The 16,908-nt window shown below is 36.9% G+C and overlaps 1 protein-coding gene across 6 annotated transcripts in view; it reads left to right on the top strand.

Annotated features, from left to right (window-relative positions):
- RBM25 (RNA binding motif protein 25) overlaps positions 1-16,908 on the top strand; it is a 52,496-nt gene that overhangs the window by 18,063 nt on the left and 17,525 nt on the right. For 5 of the 6 annotated variants that reach the window (XM_033850938.2, XM_033850935.2, XM_033850936.2 and 2 more), the window contains 7 exons: positions 3,751-3,808; positions 4,616-4,776; positions 7,971-8,021; positions 9,611-9,796; positions 11,506-11,559; positions 11,812-11,895; positions 15,386-15,672. In XM_033850938.2, coding sequence (XP_033706829.1) covers positions 3,751-3,808; positions 4,616-4,776; positions 7,971-8,021; positions 9,611-9,796; positions 11,506-11,559; positions 11,812-11,895; positions 15,386-15,672 — 881 coding nt within the window. The remainder of the gene's footprint in view (positions 1-3,750; positions 3,809-4,615; positions 4,777-7,970; positions 8,022-9,610; positions 9,797-11,505; positions 11,560-11,811; positions 11,896-15,385; positions 15,673-16,908) is intronic. The other variant, XM_033850937.2, reaches the window with a different exon arrangement.

Raw genomic sequence — 16,908 nt, 5'->3', positions numbered from 1 at the left:
CATGTCCCTTGCATTAGCAGACAGATTCTTAACCACTGCGCCACCAGGGAAGTAAGTCCCTGAATGATTTTTTTAATGAAAAATAACACTGTCCATACTCCCTCCCTCCATAATCTCCACTGTGTTGAGAAGTTATTTTAAAATCTTTTCCTTCTTCATTTTATCAGTAACGTACATATTGCCAGTTCTGCTTTATAAATCATGTGATCCTTGCTTTCAGAAGTGTTTTAAAAAAGGCGTTTAGAAAATAAACACAAAACCTAGCTTAGTCAGATCTTAATATTTTGTGATACTAGCTTCAGATTTTTATCCCAAAGAAACAAAACATGAAGGTTCTAATTCCATTTCTTTCTTCCACAGAGGTAATAACCAGAGGTAATCCACTATCCTAAGTTTGGTGTTTATCATTCCTGTCCATATTTTTTACTTTAATTATATATTTATATAAATAAACATTTATAATTTGTAAGTTTTAGTTCTGTATTCCTCCAAAATTTGCTTTTTTCACCCAGCCTATATGTAGTTTATTTATTTTTCACTGTTATATACCATTGCATTATAGAAATATGCCATAAATGGTCAAATTTTTTACTGATGGTCATATGGATTGTTTTCCCTTTTTTTGATATTATGTTTTGCTATATAATTAGTGGTAATAGTGCGTCTTCCTAGGTGAACATGAAAGAAATTCTGTCATGTATTCTCTTAGAAGTGGAATTTCTGAATCATGGGGCATGCTTATCTACACTTTTACAAGATGATGCCATTTTTTTCCCAAAGTAGAACATTGGGAGGACATTTTTTACGACATCTTTATTGAGATATAATTTACATACCGTAAAGTTCACCCTTTTATAATATACAGTTCAGTGGCTTTTAGTATTTTCAGAAAGTTGTGCAAACATCACCACCGTCTAGTTCCTGAACATTTTTACCACCCCAGATAGAAACCCTGTACCCATTAACAATGCTTCCCATTTTCTCCTCCCCTGAGCCTCTGGCAGCCACTATTGCACCTTCTGTCTATGGATTTGCCTATTCTGGGCATTTTATGTAAATGGAATTTTAGAATTTGTGGCTTTTTGTGTGTTGTCTTCTTTCACTTAGCATAAATCTGTAGTGTAGCTTGTTAGCAGTACTTTGTTCCTTTTTATGGCCAGAATATTCCATTTAATGGATGTACCACCTTTTGTTTATCCGTCCATCAGTTGATGGACAATTGGATTGTTTCCACTTCGTTATTATGAATAATAATGCTGTGAATATTTGTGTACAAGTTTTTGTGTGGACATCTGTGTATGTTTCCAGTTTGAAACATCCCTTTTTAAAACTGTTGTTGATTTATATATGCAGCAGAGTGTTTTTTAAGCTATCTTTGGATTCCTGAATTTCTCTCTTCTATTTCTCTTTCACTTTTAAGGCTTTACTTAGATGTCTGGTGATCCTTGATTGTCCATATTTAAGAGTTAGGGATTAAAAGGCTTTTTGTGTGCGTAAGCTGAACTTGTAAAATGTTGGGCATCTTTGTAGGGTAATGTAAATGGCAGCCAGAGGTTTTAAATGTTAATCCGTGGAGTCTTTTCTTTGAGGCTGGTTGGTTTCTCTAGAAAATTTCCAATTTTATGCCTAGTGAGTTTATGATTGGCTGCCTGTATGAGGTTGCAGATGCAGGACTGAGTTCAAGCACTTCTTATACCTTTACTTTCTTCCCTTCTTAATCACTCTGTATCTCGTACAGATCTTTCAGATCTGGTGCTCCACATCCCAAGCTTGTTCTGTTCACTTTCTTCAGACTGTAACTCTTCAGGCTGTCTTCTCTGGGGGTGGGGATAGGGTAGTTGCTTGAAACCTCTGAGGCTTTGATTATTCCATATTTGTATTCTCAGGCAAGAACCTGTTTTTATTCAGCTTCACACTTAAGCCCCATTCTCCCCTGTACCTCCCCCCGCCCAGTCTGGATCCACTGGGTTTTGTAGAATCAGTTAGCTTAATTCTTCTTATCGGTATCTGCTTCTGTAGACACTTGGTGTCATAGCTTTCTTTGCTCTACTGAATGAGTTATTATCCATCCATTTATCTTCTGTCTTTGCAAAATTTTATTGAATTCTGCTGCTGTTCCTTATGCTATGTTTGACCTTACGGACAATTTTCTTTTTCTTTGTTTTTGGGGGGGGCGGTGCGCTGCATTGGGTCTTCGTTGCTACGCGCTGGCTTTCTCTAGTTGTGGAGAGTGGGGGCTTATTGCAGTAGCTTCTCTTGTTGCGGAGCATGGGCTCTACGCTCTCAGCCTTCAGTAGTTGCAGCACACGAGCTCAGTAGTTGTGACACACGGTCCCTAGAGCTCACGGGCTTCAGTAGTTGCGGCTCGCGGGCTCTAGAGCACAGGCTCAGTAGTTGTGGCATCTGAGCTTAGTTGCTCTGCAGCATGTGCGATCTTCCCAGACCAGGAATCAAACCCATGTCCCCTGCGTTGGCAGGTGGATTCTTTTTTTTTTTTAATTTATTTATTTTTATTTTTGGCTGCGTTGGGTCTTCATAGCTGCACGTGGGCTTTCTCTAGTTGCAGCGAGCAGGGGCTACTCTACATTGTGCTGACTTCTCATTGCAGTGGCTTCTCTTGTTGCGGAGCACGGGCTCTAGGCAGGCAGGCTTCAGTAGTTGTGGCTCGTGGGCTCTAGAGTGCAGGTTCAGTAGTTGTGGCACATGGGCTTAGTTGCTCCGCGGATCTTCCTGGACCAGGGCTCAAACCCGTGTCCCCTGCATTGGCAGGCAGATTCTTAACCACTGTGCTGCTAGGGAAGTCCTGGGAAATTTTCTTTTATATATATATATATATATATATATATATATATATATATGTAAATTATTTTATTTTATTTATTTATTTTTTGACCACGCTGCACAGTATGTGGGATCTTAGTTCTTCAACCAGGGATCAAACCCTCTCACCCTGCAGTGGAAGCGTGGAGTCTTAACCATTGGACTGCCAGGGAAGTCCCAGTTCTTTGACTATCATTTTAATAATTTCTCTGAAGGGAAAGATATTTCCCTTCAGAGAAAACTCCACTTATTTCTCAGCTTTGAGAGGCAATCTTCAGTTATTATTTTCCACAAAACTTTTTTTAAACCTTCGTTTTTTACTTTAATAATTAGAACTAATATTTAAGAACTTTAGAAGTAAACAAAGTGTAACAGTATCCCACCCTTCAGACAACCTGCCCCATTAACATTTTGGAATATTTCTGATCACTTTATGGAAATTTTTTTTCTTTACATAGTTAAAAATTTTACTGTATATCTGCAATTTCATGGTTCAAGGTATTTTTGCATCCCATGTCAAGCATTTCCCTGTGTCATTAAAAATCTTTATAATATATACATGTGTTTTAAAACAGAGTCTTTATGAGCTCAATATTTACTGAAATTTATTATAGTTTAACTATTATAATATTTGGGCATTTTGGTTTTATATATATGTTTGTAGGATAAATATAACTGTAAAGTGTCTAATTTATTGAAAGGTAGGTACTTTTATACAAATAAGAATCAGTAAGAATTTATATTTTCCTTTAAAATGATTTATTGTGTGTTTCTTTCATATAGTAGGTTTCTGGGAATTGCAAAATTTAGTTGCTGACAAGATTTTTTTTTTTTAACTTCTATTTTTTTCTAGCGGGAATATAGTTGTGTTCGTATTTGCATGATAAATTAGCTTAGGTGGTAAAGATCTTTGTTTGTTTTCTTTTACAGAAATGTGGCTTGGTTTTGAGCTGGAAGAGAGTACAAGGCGCGTCTGGAAAACTTCAAGGTAGGTAAATTTTTCCTTATTTATTGAGATCATCTTAACCTGTGTGCATAAGTACATTTGCATTTACACTCATTGTCCTTAACCATAGGAGTGTTTTACTAGCACTCTGTCTTCACTCTTTAATAGGATTAAAGGCATTTGGGAAGATGTTGGCTGAGAGTTGAGATGAGAAAGTAGAAAAGGATAACGTGAAGGAGGTAGGAGAGGGAAAAAAATTATTCAGACTAACTGGTTTCTTATAAGATAACTTTAAGAAGTCCTTTTTGTTTCAGAGCAGGAGTGTATGATCAAGATGGAACAATTAGGACTTAGGAAGAAAGTAGGAGAAGAGATGATGAGATAACCTCTTAGTTTTGAAAGCAAACTGTTCTTTTCATACTAGTTGGTAGAGACACCTGTTTTTTGGGTTTTTTTTTTTTTTGTGGTATGCAGGCCTCTCACTGTTGTGGCCTCTCCCGTTGCGGAGCACAAGCTCCAGACGCGCAGGCTCAGCAGCCATGGCTCACGGGCCTAGCCGCTCCGGGGCACGAACCCGTGTCCCCTGCATCGGCAGGCAGACTCTCAACCACTGCGCCACCAGGGAAGCCCCATTTCCCCTGTTTTTGTTTTCTCTTTTTTCTTTTGGTTGTTTGAGGGTACTAAAAATGAAATCCGTATCAAAGGTAATTGCAGGAAAGGGAAGAGTGACAAAATAAATAATCCCTGTATTATAATGTTTGGTCTGTAATGATTTCAGTTTTTCATAAATATTTTTCATCTTTCATAATTGTATTGATATTTCACTAATTTTTTTACATCCATTGCTAGCCTTTGGATTCTGTGAGTATAAGGAGCCTGAATCAACCCTCCGTGCTCTCAGGTTATTGCATGACCTGCAGATTGGAGAGAAGAAGCTACTTGTTAAAGTTGATGCAAAGACAAAGGCACAACTGGATGAATGGAAAGCAAAGAAGAAAGCTTCTAATGGGGTATGTTTTTTATAGCATTGTCTTCTCTAGGCCAGCTTTGCTCTTTCAGTGTAAATACGTCTCATTATAAAAAATCTAATACGGGGCTTCACAAGATCATCAAGAGGGTGTTTTTATAGTTTATAGTTACTTTAAGTCTTTTATCTACCCATAGTGGGTGGATGACTGTTGGTTTGCTTGTTCCAGGTTGGGATGAAGGTAGTAAGGGAGGCTGGACAAGGTTAACTTGCCAGAGAAAACACTGGTACAGACTATTCCAAACAGAGCTAATTCATTAAGGCAGCTTTTAAGTAAGTACAAAATATATTTCAACCTACGAAATTTTTATTAGTTGCCCTCTCGTTTAGAAGTACACAGGTTCTAAAATGAATGAAAATAAGTCTTATTGCTGTCATCTGGTGGTGGCTCTATTAAGTGAAGCTAAAGTAAAGGAAATTTTTGTATGTTGTGTTGTAATGTATACATTATTATTCCCTCTCAACAAAAGCAAAAAATAGCTAAAACCTGAATGTATATTTCCTTGTTTTCCCTTCCTAGTTCCTTTTGACACGTCAAGCTGAACAGATCTAAAATAGATTGATTATTACCTTTCTGTCTCTACAAAAACAAAACAGCCTTTTTGCTCTCTTCAGGCTTTTCACTATCATTCAAAGTAGAAATAGGTTTCTTGGTTCCACCACTCCCTCCTTTACAAAAACATTGTAAAAAAAATTCATAAAAATAGAACAACCTATAAAGAGGACGTTAAGTATCAACCGTAATTCTATCATCATTAGTAAGCACTGTAGACATTTTTGTTGCATATTCTTCCAGGCATTTTTCTCTGTATGGGTGAGTATAGTTTTAATTGGAATATGTGAGTTTATTTTCCTTTTATAAATGAAGGATTGAATTCTGAAGTATTATTTTGTAAACAGCTTTTTTTTCACTTAATCTTGTCTTTCTCTGGATTTTTAATAGTATTTTAACTGATTTATCTACATTGTTTTCTTCTCATCTGCCTGTTACAGTACTGCCCTATATTTCTAAAACATAAGTATAAATATGTCAGCCCCCTGCTCATGCATCCTAATGCTTTTGAATTTCTCACAGTGTAAAGCCCATATTCTTAGCATGGCATCCAAGGCTTGCTCCAGTCTACCTTTCTAGCTTTCTCCATCAATTCCCTTCATGTGTCAGTCATGTATCCCTACAAACTCCTTTGTGCTTTGATGTCCTTGTTGCTCATCCAAGCTCCCTGTTGAAATTCTATCCATGTAGTTAAAATGTTGCTTGATTCATATAGCTGACATCAGTCCTAGATTCCTCTCAGGCAGAAGTAAATCCTCTCTTCTCATATAAAACAGGATTTTACTGTTGTTACATCAGTCTGCTTTGTGGTATGTATTGTTTGTATCGCTCTCTCACAGCTCCTTGTACCCTGTTTCGTTCCCGTATCCCGCATTCTCTGATTATAAGATAGACAGGACAATAAATTCACAGACTATGTTTTTTCATCTTGTACCTCCACAGAACCTGGGTTAAGGTCTTGCTCATAACAAGAATGGGGAGAGCATTTATTATAACAGTTGCAGTTATGTTGCTCACCTGGTAATCTTACTGTCTTTCCCTAGCTTTAAAAGGAAGTAACACAATTTACACTCCAGAGAAATTGTATTTTATCTCATATGAGCACTGTTGCCTGTCATACCAGTAAAACCTTAAAAAAGCCAACTGTCTGCAACAAGACTTCTTAGATTTTCCTTGCTGTGATAACTGAATTCTTTTTTAAAATAAAGCATGCATTCAGTGTCTTCAAAGTTTTTTATATAATTCCCTGGATTCATTGTTTTACTGAGCTTGAAATTTAGCTTGTGAGGCGGTTTAAGTGGTGGCATTTGCAGATGGTGTTCGCTGAGCATGAAGTAAATCTGTATAGTTATGTAATAAATAAGGAAATGTATAATCATGTGACTTTATCTTGTAATCACCATTAATAAGAGGAATCACAATTGAAATCTGTTTATATTTTTCTTCAAGAATGGAATTGAAGCCACCTCCAATAAAAACAGAACGGTTATTTCAGATAAAATGAAATTTAAAAAATTAACAGACATGACTTCTGGGTGTGTTTGGCATGGCCCAGAGGTACTTAAAGTCATTAGACAAACATGGTATATTTTCTTGGAGTGTTGATCTTACTCAACAATACTGGTAAAATGAAAATGTTGAGCAATTCTGTCAGTTAAAATTTTTTTTTCAAACAGCTTAAGCAAATATAAGTATATTGTGGAGTAGATTGCAGGTTTGTCATGATTTTTCAGGGTAAGATGTGAAAGTATACTTGTTCTTTCTCTTTTATTGTCAATTTATTGGAGAAATTTAGAAAATACTGACTTAAAGTAGGTGACATGAGAATGAGACATTGAGAAACTTGTATGCTACCTATCCAGACATTTTCCTGATTCCCAGACAGAAGAAAAAATACTATTAGTTGTATAGTTCTCCGATTGAAAAAGAACCACGAGTTTGGCTAGAAAGAGAGATTTTTCCTGACCCAGAATTTTAAGAGGAATTATATGCCTTGAGTAGTAGCTTGATTAAAAGCTTTTATTTGGATTTTGCAGAATTTGTAGAAGCAACTTTTATGACCTTTAGTAAAAGTGTTTCGTTTGGGGCAGCCACGCTGATCTAGTCCTTGTCCTGTTGCTTTCTGGTTGTTCAGCAGTAGCGGTATAGGAGTAGAGATATTTGCTTGATCGTCACAGATAGTGCTTGTTAATCACACATTCAAGAATGAACTCTGCCAAGTGGTGGAAGTACAAATAATCTTTGGAAAGAGCTGCTTGCTTTACATTTTAATTGAGGACAGATCAGATACTGCAGGTAGGAACATCTTCACATCTTTGCCTGGAAATTAGTCTGGTTGAATCTACATTTTCTCTAAAGAAAGAACTGCATTTGCTTAGTTCCCAAAGAAGTTCTTGTTTTGAACTCTAGGAGGTCAGTGCCAAAGAGTGAGTCTAGTAGAGCTGCTTTCTAACTCTCCAACTAGCAGCTTTACTATGGAAATTTTTAATTCCTCTGAAAAGAGCCAAATAGGTGGGCCATGTAAACATCTCAGATATTCAGTTGATTTCTTTGATCCTCTTGTACTTCCAAACCCTTCACTTTTTGCTGCTCAGTATTACTGAATGTGCTTTCTGTTTCTGAAGTGGAAGAAAAAACCGGAAATCGGGAAACTGTCTGTGGTTCAGGACCCAGAGGTAGAGTTTAAGTTGAAACTAAAAATAACTTTTCCTTCCATGGTATATATTGCTACTTTTGTTTTTCTTACATTAACAATTGGTTAAGAGATTTGGGCTCATAAGCTTTCCTTCTAAAAATGTACATTTTCTCTATAGATCAAGGGGCAGTAGTCATTTGTAAGGTGGTGTGAACTAGTTCATTCCAAATGCTTTACTTCTAATTTAGGTAAGACCAGCTATACTAATATTTAAGTTTTGGTTTAGGATGATGGTGGTAGGGAATTTAGGGGCTATGAGTATTTTTAGTTGAGTAAGCCTTTGGATTTATAACCCCACCTCAATCCTTATGCTTAAAAAAAGCATGGAGATGTAGAGGGTTCATGGAAAGAAATTTAGAATGTAGGGAAAATGCTGAAGACAGACTGGATGTTCCCTCATGAGGTATATTTTCATAATAAAGAATTTAGGTCTCAACAGCTGAGTATTTGGGTTGAAATAGCCATATGTATCTCAGGACCTACGGTTTCAGTGACAAGTTACTGGTGGTTTAAGTCTTTCATTTAAAACTTTTGGAGAAGCAGAGTATCACTGAAGGGATTTTAGTGAAAGCTGCATAAAGACCTTATTGTGATATGTTATTGATTTAGAATAAGAAAGGAGCACATCACCACAATTTTAGTTTACAGTATTCTTGGTAAATAATGTAAACAATTTAATTACAGTCCTTGGTTAAAGCATCTCTTCTTTATCCCAGATGCCAAGTAGAAAGTTGGTTACAAGAATATTAGATGAAGAGGCAGGTTTGAGAAAGTAAAGAGTGGTTAGTTTTATAATATCACATTTAATGCCTTAACGTGAAAGTTGTCTCTATCATAATCTTCTCTTACCCTGTATTGTTAAATGCTTAACGGCAAGTTATTTTTTTAATTTTGAATTTTGTACCATCTAACATAGTATCTTGCATAGGGTAGGCTCTTAAGAGTTTGTTGAGCAAATTTAAGAAATAAATTTCTTAAATAAATAAACTAAGATCCCATATGCACGGCATATGGGATCTTAGTTCCCCGATCAGGGATCAAACCCGCGCTCCCTACAGTGGAAGTGCAGTCTTAACCACTGGACCGCCAGGGAAGTCGCTGTTTTTGTTTATTTTAAATGGTGGCTACCATAGTGTACATAAAATTGTATTTTGCTTTTTTCATGTAATAAAGTTTTCAACTATGAATGAGTTATTCAGTAAACATCATTAGTCTGTGCAGGTATTGAGCAAGACAATCTGAAAAATTGTGAAAGCTTTGCAGATGTGTAGTACGCTAGCCCTGTGATTTCAGTCTTTCTGTAGCTGGTTAGGGGTCAGAATGTTAACTATCAAGGGTAGAAAGGAAAAGAAAATCGTAAAGTGCAGTGTATCGAAGGAAAAAACAATAAAACAAATGAAGTTTAGTTTTGTGAAGTTAGGAATAAATCCAAATCTGCATTTAATAGGACTGCAGAGATGTTTGGGAGAAAACACGTTTGTTTTGTGTACTAACTTGTTTTAGAATGATTTTGATTTTCTTGTTTGATTTTCCCCTTCCCTCTCCTGAATCTGCCTTGTTTTTTTTAAGAATGCCAGGCCAGAAACTGTCACTAATGATGACGAAGAAGCCTTAGATGAAGAAACAAAGAGAAGAGATCAGATGATCAAAGGGGCCATTGAAGTTTTAATACGGGAATACTCCAGTGAGCTCAATGCCCCCTCGCAAGAATCTGACTCTCACCCCAGGAAGAAGAAGAAGGAAAAGAAGGAGGACGTATGTGTTACTGATTTCTGACAACAGAGTCATTCCTACAGTTTACATTTTGTACTGTCACTCTTGTGCTTTCATTATTTCCAACTTCTGAGGGGAAAGTAGAATGACTAGCGTTTTTAACAATATACTGTTAAGGCTAATTTGACCATGTTTTACCAACTAACTTCCTAATTTTTTTTTACCACAATGTTCCTGTTTCGCATGTTTGAAATGCAGTGACATGGAAGCTTGTGCATATTTGTGGATTCATTAAGTAAGGGGGAAAAAAAAAACCCAGACTTGAGTGATGAATAGGAACTGATATTAAGGGACAAAGTAAGATTTTTTTTCCCCTTTTGTCACAAAGGGGTTGGCCTTGTTTTGCCTTACTCCCTTATTATTTTTCTTCTGTCTCTACTCCAAGCGGGATACCAGGTCTCATTCAGTGAGGATTTTGACCCATTTTCAAATTTTTAGCCACCTTTCCTTTTAAGCCACGTCTCATTTCCTTCCATGGACAGTAGTGCTATTGGCCTTATAACTGGAGTACTATGAAAGAACATCATGAGATGAAACACTCCTCCCCAGTGTATTATATCATCACCTACTTTTGTCATCCTAAGCTAATAGAACAATAGGGAGTCCAGGTTGAGAGAAAATGTTTGGTTTTCTTATATTCATTTAATTTGAATATACTTAGAGAAATTATAGGGAGTGTTCTTTAAAAATATTGGAAGTGTATTATATGAATGGATTGTATATGCCCTGGAAAAGTAGTACTATGAAACATATATTGTGATTTAATATCAAGAGGTAGTTATAGTTCATACTATTTTGCATTTTATTGCCTTATTAGTCCATCTTCAGTTTTCTTCGTGGCCAGATACATCAGATACATTTTCTTTTTTATATATAAATTTATTTATTACTTATTTTTGGCTGCATTGGGTCTTTGTTGTTGCGTGCGGCTTTCTCTAGTTGCGTCAAGTGGGGGCTACCCTTCGTTGTGCAGCTCGGGCTCTAGGTGCACAGGCTTCAGTACTTGTGGCTCGTGGGCTCTAGAGCGCAGGCTCAGTAGTTGTGGTGCACGGGCTTAGTTGCTCCATGGCATGTGGGATTTTCCCGGACCAGGGCTCGAACCCGTGTCCCCTGCATTGGCAGGCGGATTCCCAACCACTGCGCCACCAGGGAAGCCCCAGATACATTTTTATTACTTGGCTTGTTCTTCCTCATGGGGCCATAAGAACCTGTCTAGTGAACTGCCAGTCACTGGGAATGGTAATTGGTAAGAGTCAGTCAGGTATAGGGTAATTAAGACCTGTAGGGTTTGTTCTTCCTCTTCCCCCATTAATGGTAAAGGAGAAAATAATTTGACATATTTGTTTGATACGGGTTGGGAGGAGAGAATCCAAGAAATTCTGCTCTATGGCAGGAATTATGGGTAAATTTTGTTGTTATGATTGTTTCCTCTGTCTTGGAAGGAATCAAGGAAGAAGCACTGCTAGTGCGAGACCCTCCTTATTCCACTGGTTGGGGGTGTTGGAGGGACAAGAAGTGGTGGGTCATGGGAGGGGTTATAGAGTGAGTGAAATCTTTTTTATTATCAAGTAATTTGAAATCAAGAAAATGTTACAGAAATCTTGCTTACAGTATAAACATACAGAAAATTGTTTTTCAGAGTAATATGAACGCTTATTTGTTTGTTTTAATCTTTGTGGATTTTTCCGCAGATTTTTCGCAGATTTCCAGTGGCCCCACTGATCCCTTATCCACTCATCACTAAGGTTAGTTTACATTATAGACTTTGGCAATAACTTACGTTTACTGCTAATTGCCAGATTTGTGATTCTTGTCTAACTCTTTACTATTTTAACTTAGATTGTTGGATTTGTTACTACATAAGTTTTTTATTTACTCCTGTCTTTTGTAAAACCTGTACAGAAAAAAAAACCTGTACAGAGCATCTAACCTTTAATTTCTGTCTATCAGTGTAGATTGATCGTTATGCATTCCCACCTGTCCCCCTTGTCTTTTAGGAGGATATAAATGCTATAGAAATGGAAGAAGACAAAAGAGACCTGATATCCCGAGAGATCAGCAAATTCAGAGACACACACAAGGTAGTATTCTTGTTTTTTCACTTGATACCAATCTAGACTTTTTACAGAATCCAAAGCAAACAGACAAAAAAAGAAAAATCAACCTTACAGTAGAATATAATTTTAAATGCTTTTTATATAGGTTTAATTGATATTTAGATAGAAACAAAGAAACAGAAGACCATTACCATATTAGTGTTGTCCTTGGCATATTGTACGTAGCTTTTTCAGTTACTGATTACTCTGCAGTCATCTCACTTTAATATGAATAAAAGCTAGTTTTATTTTTAGATTTCAACATAAACATCAAGGTCAGATTTAAACTAGATTCAAGGGGGCAGCAGAATAACATACACTGTAGTGTATTTCTGGGGGCAGTTATTTAACTTAATCTTAGGAAAACCTTTTCTTTAGAGCTGAGATTAAAATTTAAGATTATATTTGTATAGATTTGAGAGGGGGAGATTTTAAAAAGTAGGTCAGTGGTTACCAGACTTACCAAATTTTAGATGCATGGAAGAACTGTAAATTCCCATAAAGCTAATCTATTCATTGACCCCCACCATTATGATAGAGATCATATGGTGACTAATGCAAGATGAAACTCTCAGCTTGGAAAGTAACAAGGAATAGGATGTAAGTATGAGCTTCTGTTTTTTATTATATTTATGGATGCCCCCTCAGAAAAATATGCAAAGGGGTAACTGGCTTGGAAACGGGTATTTGTTCATAGTAAATCCCACTCACGAGTTTTGCCTATTGAAAGCTTCTCTCAATGACAGTGCATCTGTGAATGTTCCCTGGTGTTGAAGGTGATGCTTATGGACGGTGAAATGCAGACACTGCGTGAAATGTATTTTGATGTTAGAGATAATAAGATGTTACTGGTTCTTTCCTAAGATTGAGTGACCTTTAACTCAGTGAGATGTTAAGTGTTCATTTTTTTCTTTTATTTAATCTTACTTTTTCTTATAGCTTTCGAAATCCCATGTTGACAATTAATGCCATCGAATCGATGCTGCTGAACACATTATTATCATGATGCCGAGCCCTAGGTCACATACACAGGGCCTTTTCAGGAATTAAGTATGTCTAAAAGCACAACTGTAGTTCTCCCAGATTAATTTTGAGAGTTAAAAAGTTAGTCCATGGGAAGTCATTTTAGAGGAATGCTTTTGGTTAGGTTCAGTACTCAAAATTTTCTGAGCAAGCTTGAAAATGGTATACAGTGTGTGTGTGGTTTACCCCCTTTTATTTGTTAAATCCTGTCATGTCATTGGTAAAGTATAAGGAAATCATGTTTCAAAAAATTAATTCAAAAGGTAATTGCTTCAGAGTTTGAGAAGCTGTCAGGCCTTTGACTGCCTTACACGTATTTCACTGTGGGGAGAATGTTTTGAATTTCCAAAATGTGTTTTAAAAATAAAAATCAAAGTGAAAAAGAAAAACAGTTTTTTTTATCGGGGGGTATGGTTAAAGGGGATATTTGAAACTTCGGTAACAAAAATTGAGCTCAGTGAACCTTTGCATGTTTTGGTATGAGTTTATTAAATAACCACAGACTGTCAGGGTATCAGCGTGGCAGGGGGCGTCCATTTACAGCACGGACGAGTCTGAAGAGAGAATAAGGTAAGATTTATGATTTTTTTTTTTCTGTCCTTTCCTCTTCATTATTTCACTACTTTCTTATGTCTTTTTAGACCACCTCATTTCCTCTTTCTCCAGTCTTTGTCTTAAAAAATATATACGTGTGTGTGTATTTATTTACTGCATACATAATCTAATATAATCTTTTAGAATTGCATTTAATATGGACAAGATTCACTCACTTTTTCATTTACTTAGAACAAAACTTTTGAAATGAGTTCTGAAACAAATCATTTACATAAGTGGAACTATACATTTAAGAAATAAGTAGTGTAGTGAATAGGCAAGCATAAAACAATTGAGGGACTCTACAAAAGAAATTATTATTGGAACAGCTAAAATAATCTGTAAGTATTTATTATCTCAGAAATAAACAAATTTCTTATAAGTGTATGACACTGAGGTAAGTTTTATGTAGTCTAGCCTCATTTTACAATACACATTTTTTTATTCCATTATAGTACTGTTTCAAAAATTAGAATTTACCCCTTTAAATAGTTTTCAGTTTCTGTCCTCTTTTTGCCATTTCTTTTCTCTTCCCTTTGTAATTTCAATGTATTCAGTATTGGCTTGGCCTGCGTTCCATTTTGATATAAGACTGGCACCACAGCTGAATATATTGATTTCTCATGCATTAGCTTTTCTTTCGTAATCTTCTATCAGTTCTCTGATCCATGAGCAAGAGAAAGAGAGTATAACAGGTAAGATTGCTTTTTAAAGTTGTTTTAAATGCTTTACATGACTGAGAAAAGAAAAAAATGCACATTTTATTGTTGTCATTTAAATTTCATTTCGGTGACACTAAACATGGAACCAAAGGAAAAATGTTTTGTTTTTGTTTTTCCTGTTTGGGGTATTTTTTTTTCTGAGTTTGTGTAGAAACCGTGTGGTGCACTGGTAATCTTGTCAGGGTACAAACTTGGTCTGAATGTTATTTGGTTTATTTGTGAACCATGTACTTGCTCTTCCTCCCAGAAGCATAGCTTGTAGGCAAGGTTAATCCAGTGTTGGCGATCCATGTCCTAGCACAGCATCTGTAAGTTAATACGCAATCGTTCCTTCCAAGGATGGATTTATCACTGTTAATGTATTTTCATTGTCTTATAGGCATAATGGGCATAAATATGTTGCTTTTAACATTAAGCCAAAAATTAATTAAATAAAAATATTATGATTATGCACATTTTTTGCTTGAAGCAAGTGATTTTCAAACTTTTTGTATTTGGTGGGCTGTCCATCTTGTAATGGTGGGAGTAAATGTTTCCATAGGTGATAGGGTAGATATTGGCTGAATTCAGCTTGTCTTTTGGAGGGTGGGCAAACCAGAGGGCAGAAGATTATTTAGTTGCATTCCAGTGACCTGACTCTCTTCCCCCACCTCCCCTTTAAAACACTCAACTAATAATCGTTAGGTAATGGGAAGTCTGGGGTTATAGTAGCAGCAGTAGTCCCACTGATTTAAAGAAATTCATAATGGGAAGAATTACATTGTAGCCAAGTGATTGTATTTCTAGAAATTATTATGAACCATCACACTCCTCATGGTCATTTTAGTTACTACATAATCATTGAGTGATCAGCCACACTTGACACAATCTCCCAGCATCCAAGATTGGAGATTCCTGGTCTGTTTAGAGTGTATGGTTTTGCACGAAATCTATCTAGGCTTGTGATTGCTTCAGTTTTATTTGTTAAGTAAAACCACAAGTATTTAATATTGAAGTACCAGTGGTTTGGGTTTGTTGTTTTTTTTTTTTTTTTTTTTTTTTTTTTTTGTCGTTCCCAATATTGGGCTTTGCGCCGGGAAAAGTCTCAATACTGGAGCTATAGAGTTAACTCTAAAAGTACTTTTATTGGTTTCTAGAAACTGGAAGAAGAGAAAGGCAAAAAGGAAAAAGAAAGACAGGAAATTGAGAAAGAACGGAGAGAAAGAGAGAGGGAGCGTGAAAGGGAACGAGAAAGGCGAGAACGGGAACGAGAAAGGGAAAGAGAACGTGAACGAGAAAAGGAGAAGGAACGGGAGCGGGAACGAGAACGGGATAGGGATCGTGACCGGACAAAAGAGAGAGATCGAGATCGGGATCGAGAGAGAGATCGGGACCGTGATCGAGAAAGGAGTTCAGATCGGAATAAGGATCGCAGTCGATCAAGGTAAGGCTTTATGGAAGTTACTGTATGCTTGATAGCTTTAATAGAACTGCAGGTTAGTACTCTTCTTGGGCCATTTGCATGGATGTAGTGATAGAACTTCCTGAGACACAAAGCATACCTGGCTTGCTGTCTCACACACATGTAAAATATTGGTTAAGGGCTTCCCTGGTGGTGCAGTGTATAAGAATCTGCCTCCCAGTGCAGGGGACACAGGTTCGATCCCTGGTCCGGGAAGATCCCACATGCCGCGGAGCAACTAAGCCTGTGTGCCACAACTACTGAGCCTGCACTCTAGAGCCCGTGAGCCACAACTGCTGAAGCCCGCGTGCCTAGAGCCCGTGCTCCGCAATAAGAGAAGCCACCGCAATGAGAAGCCCGCGCACCGCAATGAAGAGTAGCCCCCACTCACCGCAACTAGAGAAAGCCTGCACACAGCAACGAAGACCCAACACAGCCAAAAGTAAATAAACTAAAAAAAAAGAAAAATATATTGGTTAAATTAACAATTTTCAACTTCAGTGTTAGTTTCGGTCTGAAGCCAGTTTTTATACAGAACCAGCACACACCAGCCGTCCACCCAGTGTTTTGAATAGACATGATTCCTTGTTCTCTCACTTGGTCAGTGGGCATTTTCTCTAGTCACTGTTTGATTGAGGTCCCCTCTAATGGGAAATCGGCTCTAGTACCACTGCTTTTAGCTCCTGGTGTCTGTTTGGTCCTATAGCCCACTGCGTGGCCACAACTTAACCTCTCAGGCTCTAAGTTTACTGTTTCTTTATGGCTTCTAGTAATTTATTTCACTTTGGTTTGGTTTGGTTTTATGTAAATTTTTTCATAATTATACTGAATTCATATGACATATCTCAAATTCTTTAGGAATGAGGTAGAGCAAAAGTGAACAAAGGAAGTGGAGAAGGGCATAAGTAGAAGGAAGCCAGTAGACGGAGGGAAGAGAGGAAATCCCACCTTTTTTTTTTCCCAAGCTAGTTTTCAAATATACATTACTGGGTTGAGATATTATTCTACCTGATTATAGCTGAAGGGAGGTCCACCGGTTGCTGGAACTGGAATTCAGGACTCTTATTATCTTTAGTGGGCATTAAAATCCTCCCCTTCCTTCTTCCACTGGAATAACCATTATTCTCTTGAATAACCACTATTGAGAATTTGACATGTATTAAAATGAGTGGTTTTATACTTTTACTACGGTGTACTGTTTCATATCATATATATACA

This window comes from Tursiops truncatus, chromosome 2 (assembly GCF_011762595.2).
Source record: "Tursiops truncatus isolate mTurTru1 chromosome 2, mTurTru1.mat.Y, whole genome shotgun sequence".
Taxonomy (NCBI): Eukaryota; Metazoa; Chordata; class Mammalia; order Artiodactyla; family Delphinidae; genus Tursiops; species Tursiops truncatus.
Note: the sequence above shows the minus strand (reverse complement) of the source record. Positions and strands in the feature narration are given on the sequence as shown.